The sequence below is a fragment of the Amblyomma americanum genome, chromosome 10 (genome assembly GCF_052857255.1).
Source record: "Amblyomma americanum isolate KBUSLIRL-KWMA chromosome 10, ASM5285725v1, whole genome shotgun sequence".
In the NCBI taxonomy this organism is placed as follows: domain Eukaryota; kingdom Metazoa; phylum Arthropoda; class Arachnida; order Ixodida; family Ixodidae; genus Amblyomma; species Amblyomma americanum.
The window spans coordinates 46,711,219-46,733,459 of NC_135506.1; the positions used below are offsets into that span (position 1 = coordinate 46,711,219).

Sequence of the window (22,241 nt, forward strand, 5' to 3'; positions counted from 1 at the left end):
CCACTACACCTTGGCCAATCCCCCCATGTGGGTATGTGCTATGTTTTAAGATGAAGAAGAAGAAGATAGTTCAGACGTACCGCCTGTGCTCGTCTAAAACATCTACTGAAATTACTCATCAGCGAAGACGCGAAGTCGGTTTAGCAGGAAATCCCGAGGAAGCCGTCCAAAAAGGCCATGGACAAGAGTGAGAGGCGAGTTGGAGATGCGACTAGAGGCGTGGACGCAAAGAGCATCTTGGAACCGCTGGCTGCTTTCTCCATGAAGCGCGCTGGTGAGAGGAAGGAAGAGAGCCAAGAGTCTCGACCGGGCTGCGAAGCAGGCAGTGCACACCGCACGCACCATGACGAGGGCGATGGGTCTCAACCCGAGGATAGCTCAAGACCTAATCGTACCGCCTCGCCCGGCACTCACGTCCGCAGCGACGACGAAGCTGTTGATGAAGAGGTAGGAATGGCACGACAGCTTCCGAAGTCGAGCACATCTAATGAAACTCCACCAAAAGTAAAAACGAAGCGACAACTAGAGGAAGGCGGTCGTACCCGGAGCAGCACCAGCTCGGGTCATAGCGTGCCGGCTCCTCCTGTGGCCGGTGGCGTCCAAATATCAAAAACCCGACACAACGAAGATAACAAAGCCCTGTCTTCGGACCACCAGGCTCCACCCACAGGCGAGGCGAGTAAAAGCAAAACGAAGCAACAAAGGACGAAAGGAAGTGCTTCTACTAAACCTACACCACACACGCCTGCTCATGGCTCTTCACAAAATCTCAAGGGCAATTCTCCAACTTCACTACCCAAAGTCTCGAAGAAAAAAGCCGCGACAACGTCTATTGAACAGGGGGATAGAAACGCGGCCGGCGAGAATGAAGAGAAGGCGATCGACGGTGGATGGCTAAACATTTTTGTAAGTACGTTGCACTCATTATCCGGAACCCTCAAATCTGAACTGGTCATCCAGAAATGGCAGCCAGCATTTTGATCAATAGTTCGTGCAGAAGAAGTTTGTCAGGGGCCGGTGAGGGAGACCTTTGTCCTATTGTGAACGATACTTGGCTGATAATTTCATCCCCTGTTATTGCATATTGTAGAACGAAGAGGCAGAGGTGTAATCGGCCGTTCAATGACGGTGACGCACAATATTGCCGCGAAGCTTTATTATGCTTCTTCGCTATGTTCTTTGTCTATCACCGCTGGAACAGGATGCTAATGTTTTCTTCTTGCCATAAGACACGTGATGAGAGAACTTTGGAACAATCACGGTCACTGACTGCAGTTCATATGACGTTCGATGTTATCGTCGACTGTTTAGGCGCCTTGTCTTCAAAGTAAATTGCCATCTTTAAATTGTGCACAGCTGAGAACGACGTGCATTATAATCGCGACAACCACTCAGTACGCGTTGCGATATTGCCGCCTGCTTGAGGGCACAAACTCACCCTACCAAACAAGCTACTGCTAGATTCTTAGTCCTACAGTTTGCTGCTAACACGTTCACAACAGAACAAATATAGATTCTCCAGTACACAATACCTACTTGGCGCGTCACGCGGGATTTACTGGTCTCTCATATGAATATTGAAAAATCTGAGGCCCAGTCACTCACATATGTTATATTGCTGGCCGGGTTATTGCGCAGAATTCAGTAAAGAGATGCGGAAATGAAAGCTAAGGATGCTCATCTCTACGCAGACCTGAAAGTAATAATTGCGCTTTCATGAATTCTCAGCGTGGTGCCTCCAGTGCCTCACCAGAGTCACCCGACGGAGAAGGAGGTGAGGAAGTGGGCAGCCGTCCCGGCTCCGGGCCGAGCAGCCAGAGGCCCGTGTCCTCGAGGAGCCCGGCCAAGAGTGACCTCAGGGTGGGTGGAATGAGGATGTTTAAATCTATCTCTTTCCGTAGACTTGGTGTAAACATAGGGTTGTAGAGGTATCGATCTGCACGCGTTTTAAACGACGTGCTCTTATTCGAAGGAACACATTATACGCGTTGTCATCAATGTGTGACTAGTAAGGCTCCCAAACAGTGCATCCGTATTTACGGCCGAATGTTACGTTGTCTCTGCAGCTGTAAGCAGAATAATTATTGACACTATTGAAAATAGCGTAATCTACCCGGATTCACTTAGCCTGATCACAGCACCACATTCCAGAAATACAATTGAGCCCTTAGTAGAAACATGATACACAGCATAGAAAAAATCACAACGCAGGTGTGCATAATAAAATTCTGATGAGTGCCGAGCTAGGTTTGAATAGATGAAAATGAAGGAGCTGATCTATGTGCTGCACGAGCTCGCAGGCGTGAAATCAAGAAAGCCAACATGCCCCATTGAGACTTTATGAAATTAATCGACAGTAATTTGCAGGGTAAATGGCAGACAGCTTGGGATAACGAAATAAAAAAGCTGCATTTTCTGAAGCCTATCCTGAACGAATGGAAGACCTGCACGCAAAAGGGACGTTTCATAGAAGTAAATTTTTATAGAAGTTTTAAAGAAGGAATCACCCACCTTATAAACAACCTACTACTGAAAAACAAGAGAACGGTGTTTGTGAAAAATGTGCAGATTAAATGAGAGTATATCATAATTTGTTCTCGCGTGCGAAAACTGAAAAAGGCAAGGAAAAAGTATTTTACTGAATTTTGTAATGAATGCATTTCTTTTCACACAACTCTACTCTTAAGTGAAGCATTCAATTGTTGACATGTCATGTGATTTTAGCTTTTTAAGAAAAGCAAGTTTTCTTCAGAAACATTATATTTTGACCCACTACATCGCCTGATTTTTTTTACACACTTTAGCCACTTTCTCGTTCCTGAGAAGAAGGCTGTGGTCTTTATTTGATTCGTTGGGAGCCTCAGAATCCTTGCCAAGCAAGGATGGCCGCTGCGGTTACCCGAGCATTTTTAAATATTGCACTCTTACCCACCTATAATATCTACTTCCTCTTTCATTACTAGGTAGTAAGAAAAAAAAACACTGTAGGCCAACTACACCACCGATGTGTTTCACATATTTGCAAAATTCTGCAGAAAATATACTCCTCTACCTTGAACTCGGCGCATGATAGCCTTAGATGCTTATGCGCCATTAAACCAAACACAACAAAACACAAAATATGCCAAGAAATAAACGTATTGGACGCACTTCCACATGTTTCCCTGAGGCCAGACCCGCTGCCAATTTGGTACCCCTTTCCTGCTGCTATGTGATTTTACATTGACACACATTCACAAAAAGCAGACCCCCACAGGACGATATGGAGCAAGAATTTTTCGCAGTAAGGAAGAAATAAGTGAAGTACACACACTTCTACACAGACGGTTCTAAAACAGCCCCCTGTGTAGGAAGTGCGGTAGTACAAGGGCAATGCGAGAAATTAGTAAGTTTCCTCAGTGTGCTTCTGTTTTCATGTTAGAACGCTACGCCATTGTTGTAACTGTAGAACAAATAAAGAAGAAAAACATTGAAAACAGTGTTGTCCACACTGAATCTCTCAGCGCAATTACAGATAAACTCTAGAAATGCAGTTGAGCCCATAAATGGAGGCATAATACGTAGTGCAATAAAACCTGATACACAAGGACGTGCAATGAAGTTCTGCAGGGTCCCTAGTCACGTGGCAATCAGCGGGAACGAAAGCGCCTATGCATGTAACGCACTTGCCCGTAATGGTAAATTGAAAGTAAACATACCCAATAGAGACTGCACGAAGTTTCTACAAAATAAACAGTGCAAATGGCAGGTTTCATGGGACAACGAGGTTAACAACGAGCGGCACTTTTTAAAGCCCGCCTTGGGCAAACAGAAGACCTGTAGGTACCAGGAAGGTTTTACAGTAGTAAATTTACGTCATCAGCGCATTAGACACGGGCACCTTACACAACTTTCACTTACGAAACAAGACAGACCTCTTTGTTAAAGGCGTGGAGATGAGCTCACAGTAAACCATGTTATGTTCTCATGTACAAAACTCGAAAGACCATCAAAGAAGCATTAACTCAATTTTTATAATGAATGCATTCCTTTCCACCCAACGGTGCTTTTTGGTGATCATGTCATTGTTAACCTGTCTTGTGTTTTTAGCTTTTTAAAAGAAGCACGTGTTCTTTAGAAACTGTATAGTTTGTTCCATTACTTCGCTTTATTATGTGATAAACTTCAGCCACTCTCTTATTCCGGAGAAGGCTGAAGTCTTTATTGGATTTGTTGGGAGCAACGCAAAAATGCGCCCATCTGCTGTTCGATGTCAGTGCCCGTCAAAAGATCCCAAGGTGGTCGAAACAATTCCAGAGACCTCCACTACGGTACCTCTGTCTCTCTTTCTTCTTCCTCTCCCACCTTCCTCCTTTGCCTCAACGCGTGGCTGAGGTGTCCACCAAGAAGTGGTAGAGTCATTGCATCTTTAATTTCCTGATCGTCAATATTTTTCTCTCTCAATACTCCGCTATACGGACGAAAGACCACGTATGTCATGACCTCAGAAACGAGGTACCGCTGCCAAGCTGTAACTTTCGCGCTTTTAACGGCTACCACTAAAAGCACCTGCGCTCTGCTGTACAGAATCTCACTGTTTGGACCTCGCTGCTCAGGTCAAGAGGAAACCGCAGGTGTCCCAGGAGGCGCATGACCATCAGAGCGACCCCCAGTCCTCGCCCAACGTGCAGCCCTACGACACTGCTCTCAGCGTGCAAACAAGGGAGGTGGAAACCGAGAGGGTAAGTAAACACCACCATCTACCACATTATCGCCGCTGCATTTCTGTGTATGCGGATAAGCTGACAGGGACTGTGGCTGCAGCCTTGTCATTCCGCAAAAACTATTCTTTGTAACAACCGATGGAATCAAAGTTCCATTACTTCTTCATTACTCGAGCTAACCTGTGTCGCAGGTAATTGCGATGCAGTTTACGAGGCACAGTAGAACACGAAGGAAAGAAAAGTGGCATATTTTTGCCTCACATGATTCCCAAGCGGCGGCTTTTTTCTCACCCCTTCAAGCTGGAGGACATGTGCGGGAAAGCCACCTATGAGGAAGGTAAAAAAAAGAACACAAAATGCGTGTCATATCACGCATGAAGCAAAGTTTACAGAATGTTGCAAACAATACGTCTACAAACTACCGCTGGCATATTTCAGGTCCTATACAGGGCAGGTGATATGCTGGGTTAACAAGATTTCTAGAGCGCAGAAAAAGCATGCGATGCGCTGCAAACCCCAGGGAACCTGGCCGCGCATTGTAAGGTTTGCGAAAATTACCTTGAGAGCAAATGATGGAAATTTCCTTGACGAGATTCAATTATCGAATCACAAGAAAGATAATGAAAGCTTACCTCAAGCCTTCTATGGCATGCAGGGTGTACGTTTCAGAGCATCGTCAGTGTCTGTGGCCAAAGAAGTGCAGCGCCTAAAGCATGTTACTGTAATTCCTGCCACATGCGTGAGAAAGACAACGCAAGAGCGACTGAAGCCTCGCGGGACGGTTTATCCTTGGTTTTTATCTTTTCTTTTTTTCTTCACCACTCCAGGCGAATGATTGTACGACGATGTTTGTGCGAAGGAAATGTAAAGCAGTTGATAGTGCGTCCATGTTCTGTCAGTTGTGCCGTTTTGTACCTCCTACACCGTAGCGCATTTATTCACTTCATTTACTTCCGAAGTGCACTCCGGAAGAATCGATACGAAGAATCGATAATTTTTAGTTTCAACTGTTTCGTCGCTCCTCGCATGATGATCACTGCGCAGCAGTCATCTCGCTGTCATACATGCAACTGCCTCTTTTACTCGCATACCGAAATGTTTAACCTGGGAAGTTACCCGTGGTGTCCTTAGGGTGGAATGTACAAGCTCCGTGTTGAGTGTTGGTATTGGTTGCCTCTAGTGTAATCCAGAGTAAAGGGTTTGCTGTGCGGCTTAACGTCCATTTATGAAGAGCAGCCTGCACTCGAAATGTTCGTCTAAGGCTACTGCCTCTTTAGCACTCCTAACGTAACCTCAGCAAACAGAAGTTTCAAACATCTGTGTGAGGGTAACAAAACCGCAGAGGAGATGATTGCAATTAAATTTTATGATAGGCGAAGAGCATACGGAGACGTGTAGGAAAAAGATCGGTTTTCAGTGGGAAATGAGGCAGGCCACCGGAACTCAACAGTGCAGGGCCAAGCGTTGAACTCACCAGAATCACAACAAAGCTGATTTTAGGTCCATGTCCTTGAACAGCTTTTTCCAACATGTACAGCCTAAGATGTTTCTTACAGGACACGCCACTCAGCTCGTTTTTCATCTTCTCAGCATTCGTCATCTTTCGAACGTAAGAGGAGCTCTTGCCCTCGCTGCTCAGAAGCTCCTGGATTCCAACACCGCACGGCTCAGAAGCAACCCCTTTGGCGGTATATTTCTGAGGAAGGCTGTGCATATTGACGAAGGTGCTATAAAACGAACTAACAACCACGCGAAAAAGGAGCGAAAGCTATGTGCTTCGTCTTTTCATGGCATCCTTTTGTGGTTGGCGCTTCAACTTCTTCAGTATGTATCACATAGCAGTGTAGAGGATACTGACGGGACTAAATTAACGCAAGAGGCTTGAGTCTGCAGGTTGGAAAGAAAACATGCGTCCCAGATACATAAACCCGTAGGAGTAGAAAAGAAGTCTATTATAGAATACAACTCAAGAACGAAGCGGCAGATGGCCCTCAAAGGAGCATCTCCAGCCAATGGCGTCGTCAGATGTTCCCCCTTAACCAGTTATCCTTTTTTCCTGCTTGACCGACCTCCTTGTGCCGCCTAGTGTGAAACCGAAGGGAATGGCAGATGATTGGGCAATCATCATCATCATCATCATCATCATCATCATCATCATCATCATCATCATCCAGACTACACCCACTGCAGGGCAAAGGCCCCTTCCATGTCTCTCCAGTTAACCCTGTCCTTTGCCAGCGGCGCCCACCTTATGCCCGCGAACTTCTTAACCTCATCCGCCCACCTAACCTTCTGCCGCCTCCTGCTACTCTTGCGCTCTTTTGGAATCCACTCCGTTACCCTTAAGGACCAACGGTTATCCTGCCTTCGCATCACATGCCCTGCCCAAGCCCATTTCTTCCTCTTGATTTCGACTAGGATGTCGACTAGGATTTCGACTGCGGCGGCGTGCTGTGTATTGCATTTATCACCGTTGCCACTGACTGGCGGGCCCGGTACAGCTATTAATACTTAAATAATGAAACAATTGATGTTCTTATGCATGCCGGACAAGGTCTTGTATCGTGCCCTAGGTCTGTAATAAATTGATGCCAATGTACTCCCTGGTGCTTCGTTTCAGAATTCTAGATAACGTTGTGGGCGACTTTGCACAGTGTAACATGTGTATGTCTAAACAACACGTCTATTGTTAACGAACGTTGTGGCTAAAAATGTTGCCATGTAATAAACACGTACACCTGATGCAAATCTTAGCATTATACATACCCAAAAATTCTGGACAAAATCATTTTTGAGCGGGAAACCATTTATGAACGCCATTTTTTCATATACTGCAAAATTTCATTACAACAATCAATATATCTCAAGATCACCCGGCGGCAGTCCTGTATGTTTTCTTCTATTAGCGTTCCCTGCCGGTTTTGTATGGCAGTATTAACTCTTCGACGCGATTGATGAAAACACATTGAAAGAAAGGTGCGTCCACATGTCGAAACAATGGACCATTATATTTCTACATTTCTATAGCACTGTGTTACAATTTTCCAATTTTCAAAGTGTTTGTCCGTGAATGTTGGAGATGACATAGGGCTGCTGATGCGTGCGTCGAGCTACAGCCCGCAGCCTTTGTAATGCACTTGTTCATGCCAAACTGTGTAATTCGCGCCATGTTTCTTCCAGCGTGTGGAGGAAGGCGACGGCGTCGGTGTTGAAGAGGCCGTAGGCTGGTGGGGCTGGTGCACCTGGTTCAACGTGTGGCTGGGCATAGGCGTGTTTGGCATGGTGGTGGTGTTGCCCCTGGGCCTCGTTCTGCTGCCCGACGAGGGACACATCTACCCGCGTGGCCCGACTGGTAACAAGACGGAGGAAAGAACCGAAGGGACACCTCGCAAGCCACGAGCTCCGCTGATCCCCCTGGTAAGAAGTGATAGCAAGCAGCCAGAGCTTCCCTTGATGAGCGAGGGATTGAGTAATATGCGTTATCTTCGGGCGAAACTCAAGCCAGAATCTATTAAGCAATGGAATGTTTTGTGCGCTGCCGTCATAGGCACCTCACTTGTATTACACATTGAGGGCATGAAGGAGCCACAAAATCAGAGTCTACTTGACTGCGGTAAAGGGGCACTTGATGGCGAAAATAAGAAATCCGCTCCAGGATCATCCGCCCGTAGGTTCTGTCATCTCCCGAATTCTGGCAGGAGGTAGATTCGGTTCTGTCATCTCCCGAATTCTGGCAGGAGGTAGATTCTTTATTTCTCATAGGGTAAATTTATGAGGATACATTTAACCCTTGAATTTTAGGGGGAGGGCGTGCATTATTCAAACACATGTGAAGTAAATACATATTATAAATATAAAGTAAAAGAAGGGGCCAGTTCAACTGGCTGTTGATTTTCTTGTAAACGAAGACGTAATGTTCTGGTCACGTCTTCAGCCTGCGGGTTTGCCTTCGAACCTCGTGGTGGAACACTCGCAACAACTATAAAGACGAAAACTGTGAAAGTGTAGTGATATGGTTCTTTACATCTTACAGAAGTTTACAGTTTCACATGTGCATTGAATACTCCACTACAGGACTGCAAACAGACCTCATTGCCTGAAGACTTTTGACAGGATGTCTGCGTGTGTTCGTGTGTAAAAACCACTAGTTCCTGATTCTTGCAGCGAGCCTACGGCTTTCAAATACGTGGAATGTTTGCCAGAAACGGGGAGCTAAAGCATAATAATTTAGGAAAATCGAGGAATAAAACATTCAGGGATTCTGAATTTCCTCGTTCGCTACTTCCTTCGGGACAGCATCGACCGGAGACAAGCACACTGTTTGAGAAGACATCGATATCTCAGGACCAAACTATTATTACACAGCGTGTATTGCCCCATCACAAGATGATTTTCCTGATGCTGTGCTGGTGTCACGGCAAAGTGTAGTGAGATGAAAATATCGGTTTAACGAATTTTTTCATCTGCAGTAACGTATTACGTTGGATGTTATTTCCCACTACATCCCATGCTCGCATCCGCGTCACTCTTTTCGCTCTAGGAAACGGCTTACAATGAAAGCGAGCTGGAGCGTCCATCAAAATGTGCCTTCCCAGACAGGGCCATTGTGGAAAATCTTACGGCGCCATACCCTGGACAAGCCAAGCGCACTATAACGGGCCCCCAATACAGGCCCCTCATATGTGTCGTGGATGCCTCGTGAGTTGAACAGCTCGGTTTGTTGCCTTTTTACATTTAGTGTCAGTTGTTAAGAACCTTTTCCTTGTGGCAGTTGTGGCTCTTTTGACTACGGAGTTCTCCAGTTTAGGGGCTTTTTAGGAGGTTTTTAAAAGAAGTTTAAAGAAGTTTAATCCATGTTGAAAACTCATGGCCAATTTTTTGGGGAGTATTTTTTATGGAACCCTGCTATATGAACTCGTAAGTGAACCCATGGCCGTGAGTACCTGTAGGCTGCGGAGAAATTCAGGATGACTCTCAGACCAGCAACAGAACGGGCGGTGGCATGCTTGTTTGAATCCAGAAAAATTTTTCCTGCAAACTACAGATTTTGCCGGTAATCGAGTTAGGAAACAATAACATCGATGTTTTTCGAGCGGTGACACACCGATTAGGATGCTGAAGGCGCTGAAGAGAATAGAACGGACAAGGCATGGGATCTGCTGAAGAGCGGGTACGGTTTTTGTTATTGGGAGATTCTATAGAAGTGAATACTTTGGGAAGCTTTCATAATTAATGAAACGTTCTGAAGTGAAGCATTGGCAATTTGTTTACCAATATTGAGCAGGTGTAAGTCAATGCAAGTAAGCTCAGGGAAGGAAAAAATCTAATTTTAACGATATTTAACGACGTCTTGTGCCGATTGTGGAAAGGTTGAAATGTTCTATGAAGGTGTCGAATAACGATAGATAAATAACAGTGCTGTTCACTGCACTTCATGAAATTCTTTATGAAGCTTTGAAATATGCGGGCAGGCAGGCAGTAAATAAATAAGACGTGGCTTCCACCATCGCAGTGAATGTCTATAATAAAGTTATCAGAAAAACTCGCTGGACGTTTACCCTTCGGTTAATACGAATCGCCAAAACAGCTGGGCGGCGTTAGATGAATGGAAGGGGTGTGGGCGTGCACGGTAATTCTGAATGTAGGATGTCAGCTGAAGTTGTGCTGCTACATTCGCATTAAGTGCCACTGGTAATATTTACTGAATGCTTTTCCTGAGATTGCTAAAGTAGCCTAGCCTAGTGAAAAGAAATGAGATGCGGGGTGTGGTGGTAGAGGTGTAAGTGAGCATGCTTTGCTTTTGCGACCATACGCAACTCCAATCTCACACAGTTGCCGACGACGATAGTATATCGATGAACAATACTCTTACAGATGTCGCTGTGAAATTAGCATGTGAACCACGAATGCCGTATTTCTCACACTGGATGACAAGATGTGTGCACTCAAAGGAAGTTTAAACATGAGTAGACTTCATAACATGCGCTCTTCTCGGCATCGTACAAGAAGTGCTGTTGGCCGAGGTGCGATTTGCATAGCATATTATTTTGAGGCCTCGAATTAGCGTAGTCTTGAAAAAGGAGCGGTGTGAAGTAGCCGGGCGGAAATGTTTCATGGAGTAAGAAGACGTGAGAAGCCCAATTTTTTCAAAAGCGCTCTTCAACAGACTTTGCATAACAACCTTACCAAGATGATTACAGAGTACGAAACCGAGGTACATGTCACAGTAGGTAAGCACCAAAATGACAAACTCTACCTGGAAAGAAAGGGTCTCCTCAATGGGGCAAGGCATGAACTTTTCGAATCCTGCAGTTAGAACCAAACTATCAGAACTGTCCTTTTTTCGAAATGCTATTAATTAGGGTTTAAAAGAAATCGATGGTGACACCGCAGGAAGGTCAGAGAAAGCATTGTAGCAGCATGAAAAATACAATGCAAGCGAGGAAGTACCTGTCATAAAATCATTTTTGGGGCCACATGTAGTTAGAAGCAAGAATGAAAATGCCGTCGCGACTTCAGATAAGGCTGTTCAAGTGAAGCAATTTTACATTTTCAGAGCAGATGGAAACAACGAAAGGCAAATTAAAAAAAAAGATGGCGTACGTTTGCGGTGGTTGTTCTCGATATATATGGACGACATAAGGCTGAATACCTTACGCTCGCAAGTGTAGTGGGATGCGCGCGTTCGTTATGAAGCGATTTTTTTTCAGCGTCCGGTTGCTAATCGCTTCATCTCTTTTCTCGATTGCATGTCTAACTATTTTATTTTAATGAGCCTACGCGGAGCGTCGTATCACGCTGCAGCTTCGAACCGATGTCTAGAAACGCACATGAGTTCGGAAGGGGACGGCGTCTGTGCTTGTGCTTGCTGCAGGAGAGGGGTTGATGTGTGCCCTGGAGGCCACTCTGAGTTCTGATATTTAGCCACTAATACTTACTTTACCCTCCGCTGGCCAGATAAGCTTCATGGACATATCCGTATCTTGTTTCCTCTGGGCGCAGGTACATATACAAACGAGAATCAAGCATGGGCTTTGGTTACGATGTCAAGGCTGTCCCCACTCAGTACTGCACTGCTCTGGTGTACTACGCCGCGACGTTTGTCAAAGGCGGCGCCGCCGAGCTCAAGCTTGGAGCTCCGTGGGGCACTAGGGCTCTGAGGGACCTCCACGATGCTTCAAAAGCCAAGCACCGCAACCAGACCATTGACGTCTATCTGACCATTGGCGGGTCACGCGAAGACAGCTTCGGAATAGGAGATGTGATCACTCATGATGAGAAATGGCCGTATTTCAGCGAATCCATTAGGACGCTTCGCTCAGATTTTGAGGTGAGATATACTGAATTACTCTTTAGAGCCTGCCTCTTTCGTGCTCACTATATCACTTATGTTGCTCGCAGCTTTGTTGGGAAGCGACTTACAAACGCGGTCAGCCTGTGCCGGCCATCCTGACAAATTATGACAGCCCGCAGTGGGATATTCAAAACGCATGCCTATCGTGAAACGGTAGAAAGCACAAAAATATTGTTGATTGTATGCCTTATCTGCCCTTATTAGCTCAAAGACGGGTGGCGCTGTATTTTTTCCAAGACCTGCTGCGAAACAGGGCTGCAGCTAAGGTGATGAGACTGCGTAGAAGCATATGGGACCGCGTACGTTCAAATTAACCTCCCGAAAGCAAGCAAAAGAATATTCTTGTGTCCAGTGTGACCACCTCTGAAGTAACTGGAAGTTTACACACGCGTTACTGAGTATATCCTGGCAGTCTTCACTTTGTAATCTGAAAATAGCTTAGAAAAGTCAATCATTCCTCATAAGCAGGGAGACAGCGTGACCATTTAATAGGCCACGCTGCTCTGCAGTGCTCTTAAGTGTTCTTTTTTATAGAAAAAGTGTACTTCACGGTTTCTGCGTTTATTTATTTAGATTTTTTCATGCGACTTCCTGCAGGAAGAGTCGGTGTAAGCGTCAGCTGTGCACTGCTGATGTTACTAGCCACCTACAAATGTAAAACTTCCGCAAGCAAGAAAGAAATGGAATCTGCAGTAAGAAAAGAATCGGATTTTAGCTTAATGTACGGAAAGTGTGCGCGCTTTATTCAGTAATATCAAAGCCAGTCAAGCGGCCTCTAAGCTCTGTCAACCGTAAAGTGACAGCGTGGGAGCCAAGCGCTCCAACCTTCAAATGACGGCACCCTGGTTTTGTTACCTCCGTAAACGAAGGGCACCGCTGGTTTTAGCCATCTCTGCCCACCCTTTGGTCCATAAAACAGTGCCTCTCATTACTTAACCGATTGCTTCTTGCTAATTTATCTACCTAATTTCAGAACAGTATTGGGCTTGAACCAGTGACACCTTGCTCTGTTGCTTTTCAAGTATCAGGGTAACCGGGATCATTAACCTATTGCGCCCTTTTATTCCCCTACGGAGGGCATCACTGAAACGTCAACTGCCTCCGTCTTGGTCTGCATTCTCCTTAATCGAAGAGCATGACTGGCTTGAACCGACTGCGTCCTGACCTTTTTCCTCCTTAATAACATATGAGCTTGAACTGACTGCACCCGTCTCTGTTGCCTAGCTATTCTCAGGGCAACCCTGAGTTTCATTCTAATTCACCGTTATCTGTTTCGTACTTATCCCAGAGACATCTTTTAACTTGAACCGAACGCTCCTTTCGCTGATACCTCTTAACCGCAGAGAAAAATCGCGGTTGAACCAACTGTACCGTGCTTTGTTTTCCCCTAATCCTAGTGCATCAGAGTTTTTACCTCTCTGTGCCCTGCTTTTTTGCCTCCCTAATCACAGGGCGTCAATCTCGACTGGAACAGGCCGGGAGACGAATGCAGCCGTCACATCGGCGATGATAAACTGAGCAGGGGTCTCAGGAGCTTCATTTCCTTCCTGAACAAAGGCGAGGGCCTGAAAGTGATCCTCACGGTTCCCCCGCTGCTGCACTTGACAGAATTCTACAATCTTTCGGCCCTGCTGCCAGATCTGGACTTCGTGGTCGTGGCCACGCACAAGCTTCGTCGTCCAGGAGTAGTTGCGTGCACTGGCGAGCGGGTCCTGGCAGCCGCTGCCTTCCTCAACATTAGGGAACACTTCCTGAAACATGTGGACGCTGGGTCTGCGCTCCGCAAGTTCGCCTACAGCATTTCGGTGGGCCGTAGTCACCTTTCACTCTAGTCGCAGTAACCGCAGCGCCTAATAGACGACGTCTTCTGAAAGATGAAAACAATAACAATGTGCTACCACTGACACGACTGTCCAGGACTTGGGCGGCACCCGTAGCCTCTAGCTTTGGGAGTAGCTGGTGGCCCCAAACCACAGTTTTTTTAAGCAGAAGTTCGATACACGTGTTCTCATGGGAGCCACGCTTGTTTTTTGTCTTTTCTTCCTTTTTAACATAGCCTGTTTCCAAGGGAAACCTATTTGTTTCGCATAGCCTGCACATAAAAAATGCAAGCGAGGCGATCTCACTACGTGTTTAGCAGGAAATGTGGGTGCAAGATGAAATTGTGTGATCATGCCTTATATCCGTTGTACTGGCCGCCATTTCTCAGTGTCTTTCGCGTTTGTTTACAAAGCCCCTTCTCGTGCCATTGAATCGCAGTCGTGGCAGTCGCATCTTCATGGGGGTGGAATGCGAAGATGCCTTTTTTCTTTTCGCGTAAAGTTGTTCCGCAGGCCTCGGCTACGGCGTCCCTCACAGCTGACGTGCAGCTTCCGACATTAAACGACAGATACCTTGCCTATCCCCATTTACCTCGTGCCCAAGGAAAAGAAGCTCACATGAATTTAACAAAGGCATAAAAAGAGCAGCATATCTTGATATATAATGTGCTTCTTTAATGGCATTGTCTTAATGTAATGTCACTGGCCGAGGGCAAATACATGGAAGGCCAGCTGGAAGTCTCTATGAAAGCTCTGACGAAGTGTGGATGATCCGGACCATGCAGAAAAGGGTCTTATCTGGGAGGGCCTAGATAATGAACCCTTGTCTGACCCGGGCCTAATTAAGTTTTCTTTTTTTCAAACCGTTCCATCAATAATCTTGTTCGAGTATGATGACTTGACCCGAAACGGCGGACATATCGCAGAGGTAGCGAAGCGGTGCTGTGTAGATATGTCCTCGATCTACCAGCCACCGCACCGCAAGAAATATCGTCTGTGCCGCGAAGATGAAGAAAACCATTACCGGTATGTGTGCAGGCGAGGCGCAGATGGGGCTCGGGGTCATGCATCTAGCATATTTCACTAATAATAGCAGGGATTTATACGTATAGGTGTTCTCGCATGTAACGAATATTTCTGTAACGAAGGGCCAATTCATTAGGTAAATAACAAAAGAGCCATACATTTTAGTGCTTTTGATCAAGCCGATGCTGAGATTTGAACAATTGCTTTCGCTAACACGAGGTGACGTATACCTCCTTTGCCAAAAGTAACCGAGTGACAGGTTTCTGTTTCTCACCCGTATAACGGAGCCTTTACGGCGTCCCTAAAGGCCGAAACGTGTCAGAACGTGAGGACAAATTTTCACCTTACTTTACACATATTCACAGCTTTACGGGCTGTCATAAGAAACAAACCACGGTTGCCCAGTTACATTTGGCAAAGACGGTAAATTCTTGATATGCTAAGTCACGTGAACACGAGTTATGGTATTAGACATGGTTTTGGTTTCTCTTTCAGGCGGGCGCCGACATATACAGGTTGACTAACCGAACAAAAGTGAAATATCTAGCGCCAATCAAGCGCATTTCTGATGTGTTTATCCACCGGAAGATAATGCCCGGCAAGACGTGCTATTCTGGCGTGTGCTCACTGTGGCCGGTAGATGGCGACAGCCTGGAAGAGTGCTCTGTGGTGATGGGCAGTCGGACTATCAACAAAGAACGCGGCATCGAGCAGGAGGTGGGTATTGCTGGCAGGGAATGAGCATACAATGCATAGGGGGCTGGAAAAGACAAACCGAACTTCCAGATGGACGTGGCATAAGTTCGGTACCATCGCAGTCGTAAGAGGAAATAGGCGTGTCTAGTTGCCTCAATTACCCTGGTTGTGCTTTTGATGGAGCCCCGCTATCGCAAATTTGGATGGCAGTAGAAACGCAGCAGTGCGCATAATTATTCACTGTATTATACGTGCTTAGCAGTAGCTTAGCCGACGGAACAATTCATCGAGCTGCTTTTCAAAATCAAATTTTGGTTTGGTTTCTGGGGGTTTTACGTCCCAAAGCGACTCAGACTGTGAGGGACGCCGTAGTGAAGGGCTCCGGAAATTTCGGCCAACTGGGATTCTTTAACCTGCACTGACATCGCACAGTACACGGGCCTATAGAATTTCGCCTTCATCAAAATTCGACCGCCGCGGCCGGGATCGATAAAATCTCATTTTCATCGCAGCACTTCTCCACGGCGACACTGCAACAACACACAAGAAATTCAGCGGACATACTTAAATGAAGTAGGCTTTGTTCAAGTTTAATCGTTTTTCAAGAGCTTACAGTACTCACACATAACGCATTTTAGAATTGGACTCCCAGCCAACCAGAAACGAAACGCTCAGTACGGCTGCCACTTCATGTCCGCTACCAAACATCGCTGCTATGTTCCGACACCATCAACCAGTTATGAACGTTCCTGTAGCAAAATAAGGTATAAAATATAAAATGTCAGCGATCTCCTTTGGCGCTAAGGCAGTTCCGTGTCATATGCTCTGAATACAAAGAATCAAAGCTACATTCTTGGTTTGAGTCGCAGGGCCGTCTTAAAACACGGTAGAGGAAGCAACTGATTAGGGTAGGAGAAGTTTTATTTTCATCACTGTTGTAATATCGTGAAATACACGGGCTACAACGGGTTCCGTGCATTTTCAGCCTGCTCACTGACTGGACCGCTTCTCTGTACTCATGGGACGTACTGCACTATCACGCTCAATACGATTTGCAAAGCCCGGCCGCGTGGCCGGAGCGCTTACCGGAAGCATGGTGGCGCCGTCAAGCGGCGCGCTTGAACACGAGAGGGAAATGATTTTGCTGGTGCAGCAGCGACCCTTCTCCCCTGTGCCTTCTGGTCTTCAAAGAAGCACAGCGTTGTCGCATCGTCAGCGCTAACGCGGCGACATTTGTGTGACAATGCAAGGCGCATATCGCAGTTGATCTCAGATTGTGTGGAGCAGACGGCGCGGGGGATGCAGCTGATTGGTGGAACACCAGAATCCTTTCCACTGTGTTTTCAAGTGCGCCGATTGTTGGCGCCACCGTGCGTCCGGAAAGCGCTGCTGCCACACGCTCGTGTGTTGCAACTCATGCTGAGCGCGATGGTACATACATCGAGGAAGTTTGGTCCCACCCAAAAAACTCTCCGTACCTTGAGTTGCACATATATTAACGTAGCAAGCGACGACTCTACTGTCGAACGCTTTTGTCAGCCGCATGACACAACACATTTTTCACATACTTAGTGACCGCTGTGTGGATTGGCTACTTGGGGCGACGATGAAGCCTTTCGTCTCGGCACAGAGAAATTCGTTCCGGAGTTCACTGCTTGTCGCTGCACAGTGGGGCTTAGTGGATGCGCGTCAGTGGCTTAAAATAATATTCGAATGCTGCTTACCGAAGCACAAGACTGCGATAATCCGGTCTTGTGTATCGTGCAAATTGGTCGTGAAGCAACAGCGAAGGAATAAAGGGGACCTCCGGTGTCGGGACGACTGATGCTTCACACACGCACCGCCATGTCCTCGCGACGAAACGGCAGCTGCTGACATTTGTCTCTTGCGCAGAGTATGAATGATCATTCGTTGCTTCAGCCCGTATTCGCGGCTTGAGTGGTACGTCCAGTGCAGCACGTTGCTGCCCAGGTCGACGATAACCACTCTTCTGTATCACGCCAATCGCAGCTAAAGAAGTGGGTGCGGGGAGGAGGGGTCGACGCGTCACGCACCGCCATGTTAGCCCAGAGAAGCTAATCCTGATCTGGACTGCCAGCGCAAAGGAAGCAACACTAAGCGTTCCTCAATTTCGCTGGCGGCTTCAGATGCGCAGTCTCTGCAGCATACTGCCGCGCAAGGAGGCGACGATCCGGTGATTTGTATCACCACAAACAAGCGTGATGCAGCAAGAGCAGAGGCTAGAAGCGAGCTAACAGTGACGAGGAAGTCGACGTCGCCACTTGTGAGCGCGGTGAACCGGCAGCTGCCGCTACGCGGCGGATAGACACTCAGAAAGGGGATTTTAAAATCTTTCTGGGTGTAATGCTGTTTTCAAGACGACGCCCTCTTGTATGGAAAAGTAGCAAAGTCATCTGAACGCTTTATATTGATCCTTAATTTGGTGACAGCTCTAAAAAAGTTTTTTTTCTTTCATTTCCCCTCTTAATGCTCGTTGCACTACTTTAATATAAGGAGTTTAAAAGGAGAAGGCAGCCTTCTATAATCTTACTCAGGCTAATTTAGGCTTACAGTGAAGGGAGGAATCAAAGAGTAGAGTGCGCGGGACTTCGAGTTTTGTTTCATAGAAACGTCATATTTATGCGAGCGTCGTATTCACACTTGAAACATTGACAAACAACGCATCGCATATTTCTGGCGCCACACACGCCAGCATGGCAGGACATGCGCAGGACATGCGCATCGACGTAGAGGAAACAAACACGACATGCGGACTCTTTCCTGTTTGTTTCCCCCCTACGTCCCTCTTTTCGTTTGCGCAGTTCCATTATGCATCCTAGTTCGAAATAAGAACTAGCCTTCCCTGCCCTTTCACATTTCCAGCAACTTGCATTTCGTGGGTATTAGCGATCATGAATTAAGACACGTGCCATCACCACATTTTGTACTGTGAGCTCCTGAGGACCATACATCCATTTTGCTAAGCTGCTAAAAACACTATATATTAACTTATGTTCATCAGGCGAATTCGAACTACTATACTACGCGTTTAACACAGCATAATATGTTTTTTTATGCAAGCAGCGTAGTGATGTAAGCATACGTTCAGAGACTGAAAATAGACACAGCGTAAATGTAGGAAGATTCGGCATATTTAGACATCTTTTGAAGGCATAAAAGTTGGGCAGAATATACACACAACAAAGAAATCGAGCCTGGTGGCACCTGCTGCCATGCGGTTCCAAGGGGGACGATCTTAGCAAGCATTTATCAGTCATGTATGACTTTGCCTTCGAAAGAACGTAATCATGCTTGCTGTGACTATCATGTCTACCTGGTTTCCCCGGCCCAAAGAAAACACTTCTACTTTATTGTCTGCCATTAGGTAGGTCTATGACTTAATGCCTCCTCTGCGCAGGTGTCCGCGATGGCGGGACCCGAGCAGCTGAGGATGCGCATGCGCAGATCGTACGAGGATGGCATGGGCGACACAGCCGTGGCGGTGTTTGACGCCATCATGGACGACATCCACGGACAGTGCAGCGAAACGGGCTCTGACTCGGACTCGCCCCTGCTTCGGGCCATCGCGGAGACAGGACCTGCCTGACACTGCGTCGTAGCTTGTCCTGCACACTGACCCTGCCTAACAGTGACGCCCCCGACTTGCAGCGGGCGTTTCAGTTCGCTGGTTATCGGCGACTCCCTGGGGTGTAAAAACTATGATTCTTAGCATAACTTCTCTGGTCCGGATGCTGGTCCTTTGGAGTCATTTCTGTGGCGGTCATGTTACCTTGTGCAAAAAAAAAACACACATAGAAGAGCAGCGCATTGCTAGGAACTGATGAATTGCGCTCCTTTGTTTAATTTTTAATCTGTTTGTTATATAATACTTTCAGCGCCTTGTAGACACTTGTGATTTTTTTTTATGCCATGAATTTGTAATGGCGAAATGCGCAGGCACGGGTTATTGCAACGTCGGCCATCCTTACGTTTTTTTCTTTGTCCATCATGGTTTTCAGTATTGGTCTCATTAATCTATGATAGATGCAGTAATATAGTACAATTAATCCTTAACTTCTACAATTTGCCGTTATTCGCGCCTGTTTTTTCTCTCCGCATGGAAAGCCTTTGCTTTCGCTATTTACAATAATTACCGCCCCTGCAGTAGAGCTGTTCTAGCATAGGGCCCACAGGCCATTGTCAAACTCGTTAGCGCTTTTTCTTCAGGCGTCTTCTACAGTTTTCCTGGCGAAATAAAGACTGATTGATTTATTGATTGATTGATTGACGTACTAGTAACGGCAGTGCGCACAGGCGGCATATAGGTAGAAAGGTTTGCTTGCGCATCGAGCAGAGCGTAAAAAATTGAACGGAAGAGTGAGTGTGATCTGGGAGAGTGACTTGTTTGAATCTTGTATCCATGCCTCATGATTTTCAGCGCGAATCATCGATGACCCACAAGTTTTATTTTAACATGATAGCGTTAAGGATCCTCCATGACTACAGCGCAATGAACGGGACGTAGAAGGGCAGAGGCAGTGACCCTGCCCCTGCCTGTGCCCTTCTTCTACGTCTCGTTCGTAGCGATTTATTCATGAATTATCGAAACCAACTCACCCAGCAACTTACGTTTTTTAAGGGCCCCATTCTGCAGAAAATACGGCGTTGCTGTCGCCGTCGGTTTGAGCGAAAACTCCCCGCAGAAGCAACCTAGCCGGGCCACCATGCGGGGCCGTGGTAGATGGCAGATCGCAGATAAATTAATGATTGTTCGTGAGAAGCTGCACGGGAAGAGCAACCTTGGTCGCACAAGCATCAACAGATGGCAGCACCTGCCATCGCAGGGCGGCGGCTCATCTCTTAACCGCTGCACCCCTTGAGCCAGAAGTGGTATGAGGACGCTCAGTGATCTATGAATGTAAAGTCGAGGATACGCAAATCCGCATATATGAGCATTAGCCTATTAACGTTATAGCGTGTTACCCTTAAGGCGGAGCTTAAATGCCCTGCCAATTTATTTGTACAACATAAAACTACTTGCCATGTATAAGTAAAAGGAGTCAATATTTCACTGTTCCGGTAATTTTCTTACGCGCCTATTTCAAAGAAGCCAGTGTCGTTTTCGGCTCCTGTGAGCGCAAACGTCGTGCTTCCTTGACGTATGGTACCTACCGGTAGGCCTTACACTGACGACGCAGAAAGTACGATTTCAACCACTGGTTCCAACCATACGAATGATCAGCACTTCATTGATAAAAGAAAAATATTATGAGCAGTTTAACCCTGTTTGTGAATGCTTTACATGCGCGATAGCTGTTTCCCGCCTCTGTGAAGCCCTTTCAGGCTACGAAGAAATCTGTTGAGGTCAACGGCACAAGCATATCTTTTGAAACAAAGTCCAAAGGTACGAAGTTTTGCACAGCATTTTCCGCGTAATAATTGCCAAAATTGAATGGACGTCCTCGATTTTACGTGGCAAAGCCTTGGCCATGGTTTCTGTTCTTACTGGAACATTAACAGTCACTCCCTAGATCCAGTGCTGACCAGAGTTGTAGAAGAGTCGGCGAACCTGCATGAACGGGATTCGATGGGAAATCGGCTGGTCGACAACCAGACTTAATGGAAGGAAATTTGTAGGTTTGGGAGGATATACAAACCATTACTTAGGGGGTATCATCATAATCATCATCAGCCTGATTACGCCCATTGCAGGGCAGAGGCCTTAAGTATTGAGAGGGTGTCGGTAAGGCCATCCGAATGTATACTCTGCACTAGTTCTTCGGCATCTTCAATTTGTAGTCTGGCATGCTTATACCGTTTATGCCGCACCGATTCTGCTCGTCTCTTCGCTATTCACTGCAGGCTCTTTTGTCTCATGCTGTTGCCCTTGTTTTTACGTTGGTGTTCAGCCCGCCATGCTCGGCGACAAGTATCTGGATCGACATCAGAAGGCCCGTCGTGAAGCGGGCGCGAAGTATGTGCGAAGCAAACACGAGAGCACACAGATAAGGAAACGTACTCCTGCCTTGGAAACCGCACGCGGCGCACGTCAGGCTAGTCAGGAAAGGGAAGATCGTCGTTTCTGTCTTGAAGGCCTGGGTACCCAAGCGCAAGTGTCATTTCGTGGAGGAATATAGTCCTGAAGACGACTGGAACCAGACCGACAAGTTCACAGAATAATCCACCCCACTTTGGGACCTCACAATTGAGCCGCCCCGCAAGTCACCCCTCGCAGTTACAGGATTAGGCTGCTAGAGAGAAAGAGGCGGTCAAGGAGCGGGCTCACAACCAGTACCCGGAGAGACTTCTTCTCTTCGGTTTCGCGAGGCGGAGGGAACAAACCTCCGTTTACTGAAAGGACTTTTTACCGCAGGAACATAGCAATGTGACAGAGGAACGTCTCTTTTATTCCTGCCTCTACTTGGCCGCAGTGAGTGCATTCAGCCAAACGCGGGCCTCTGAACATTCAGATTATGGACTCGAGTTCGTTGTGTCCACTCAAGGTGCTCACTGTGGCAGTTATTGTGTAGTCGCCCAATGGAACAATTACAGTGACGCCGGGACAGAGCAGGTTCCCTGCCATGGCCTATTATTTTTGGTTGAAGTACACTGGGGGCCTCCTAGCAGCGACACGGAAAAACA

General features: G+C 46.7%; 1 protein-coding gene across 1 annotated transcript; it reads left to right on the forward strand.

The window, feature by feature from the left end:
- The first annotated feature begins 177 nt into the window (after positions 1–177).
- On the forward strand, positions 178–19,286 carry LOC144108255 (uncharacterized). Its single transcript, XM_077641530.1, has 9 exons — positions 178–675; positions 1,729–1,860; positions 4,596–4,721; positions 7,884–8,120; positions 9,244–9,401; positions 11,706–12,033; positions 13,509–13,862; positions 15,399–15,620; positions 19,018–19,286. The coding sequence occupies exons 1-9, from the start codon at positions 178–180 to the stop codon at positions 19,204–19,206; spliced, it is 2,244 nt and encodes a 747-aa protein (XP_077497656.1). The 3' UTR covers positions 19,207–19,286.
- Positions 19,287–22,241: the final 2,955 nt, after the last annotated feature.

Excerpts from the sequence above, each read along its gene's own strand:
- LOC144108255 (XM_077641530.1), top strand. The coding sequence starts at position 178 with ATGGACAAGAGTGAGAGGCGAGTTGGAGATGCGACTAGAGGCGTGGAC. Across the intron at positions 1,861-4,595 it reads CGGCCAAGAGTGACCTCAGG|GTCAAGAGGAAACCGCAGGT; the intron begins GTGGGTGGAATG and ends CTCGCTGCTCAG. Across the intron at positions 8,121-9,243 it reads GAGCTCCGCTGATCCCCCTG|GAAACGGCTTACAATGAAAG; the intron begins GTAAGAAGTGAT and ends TTTTCGCTCTAG.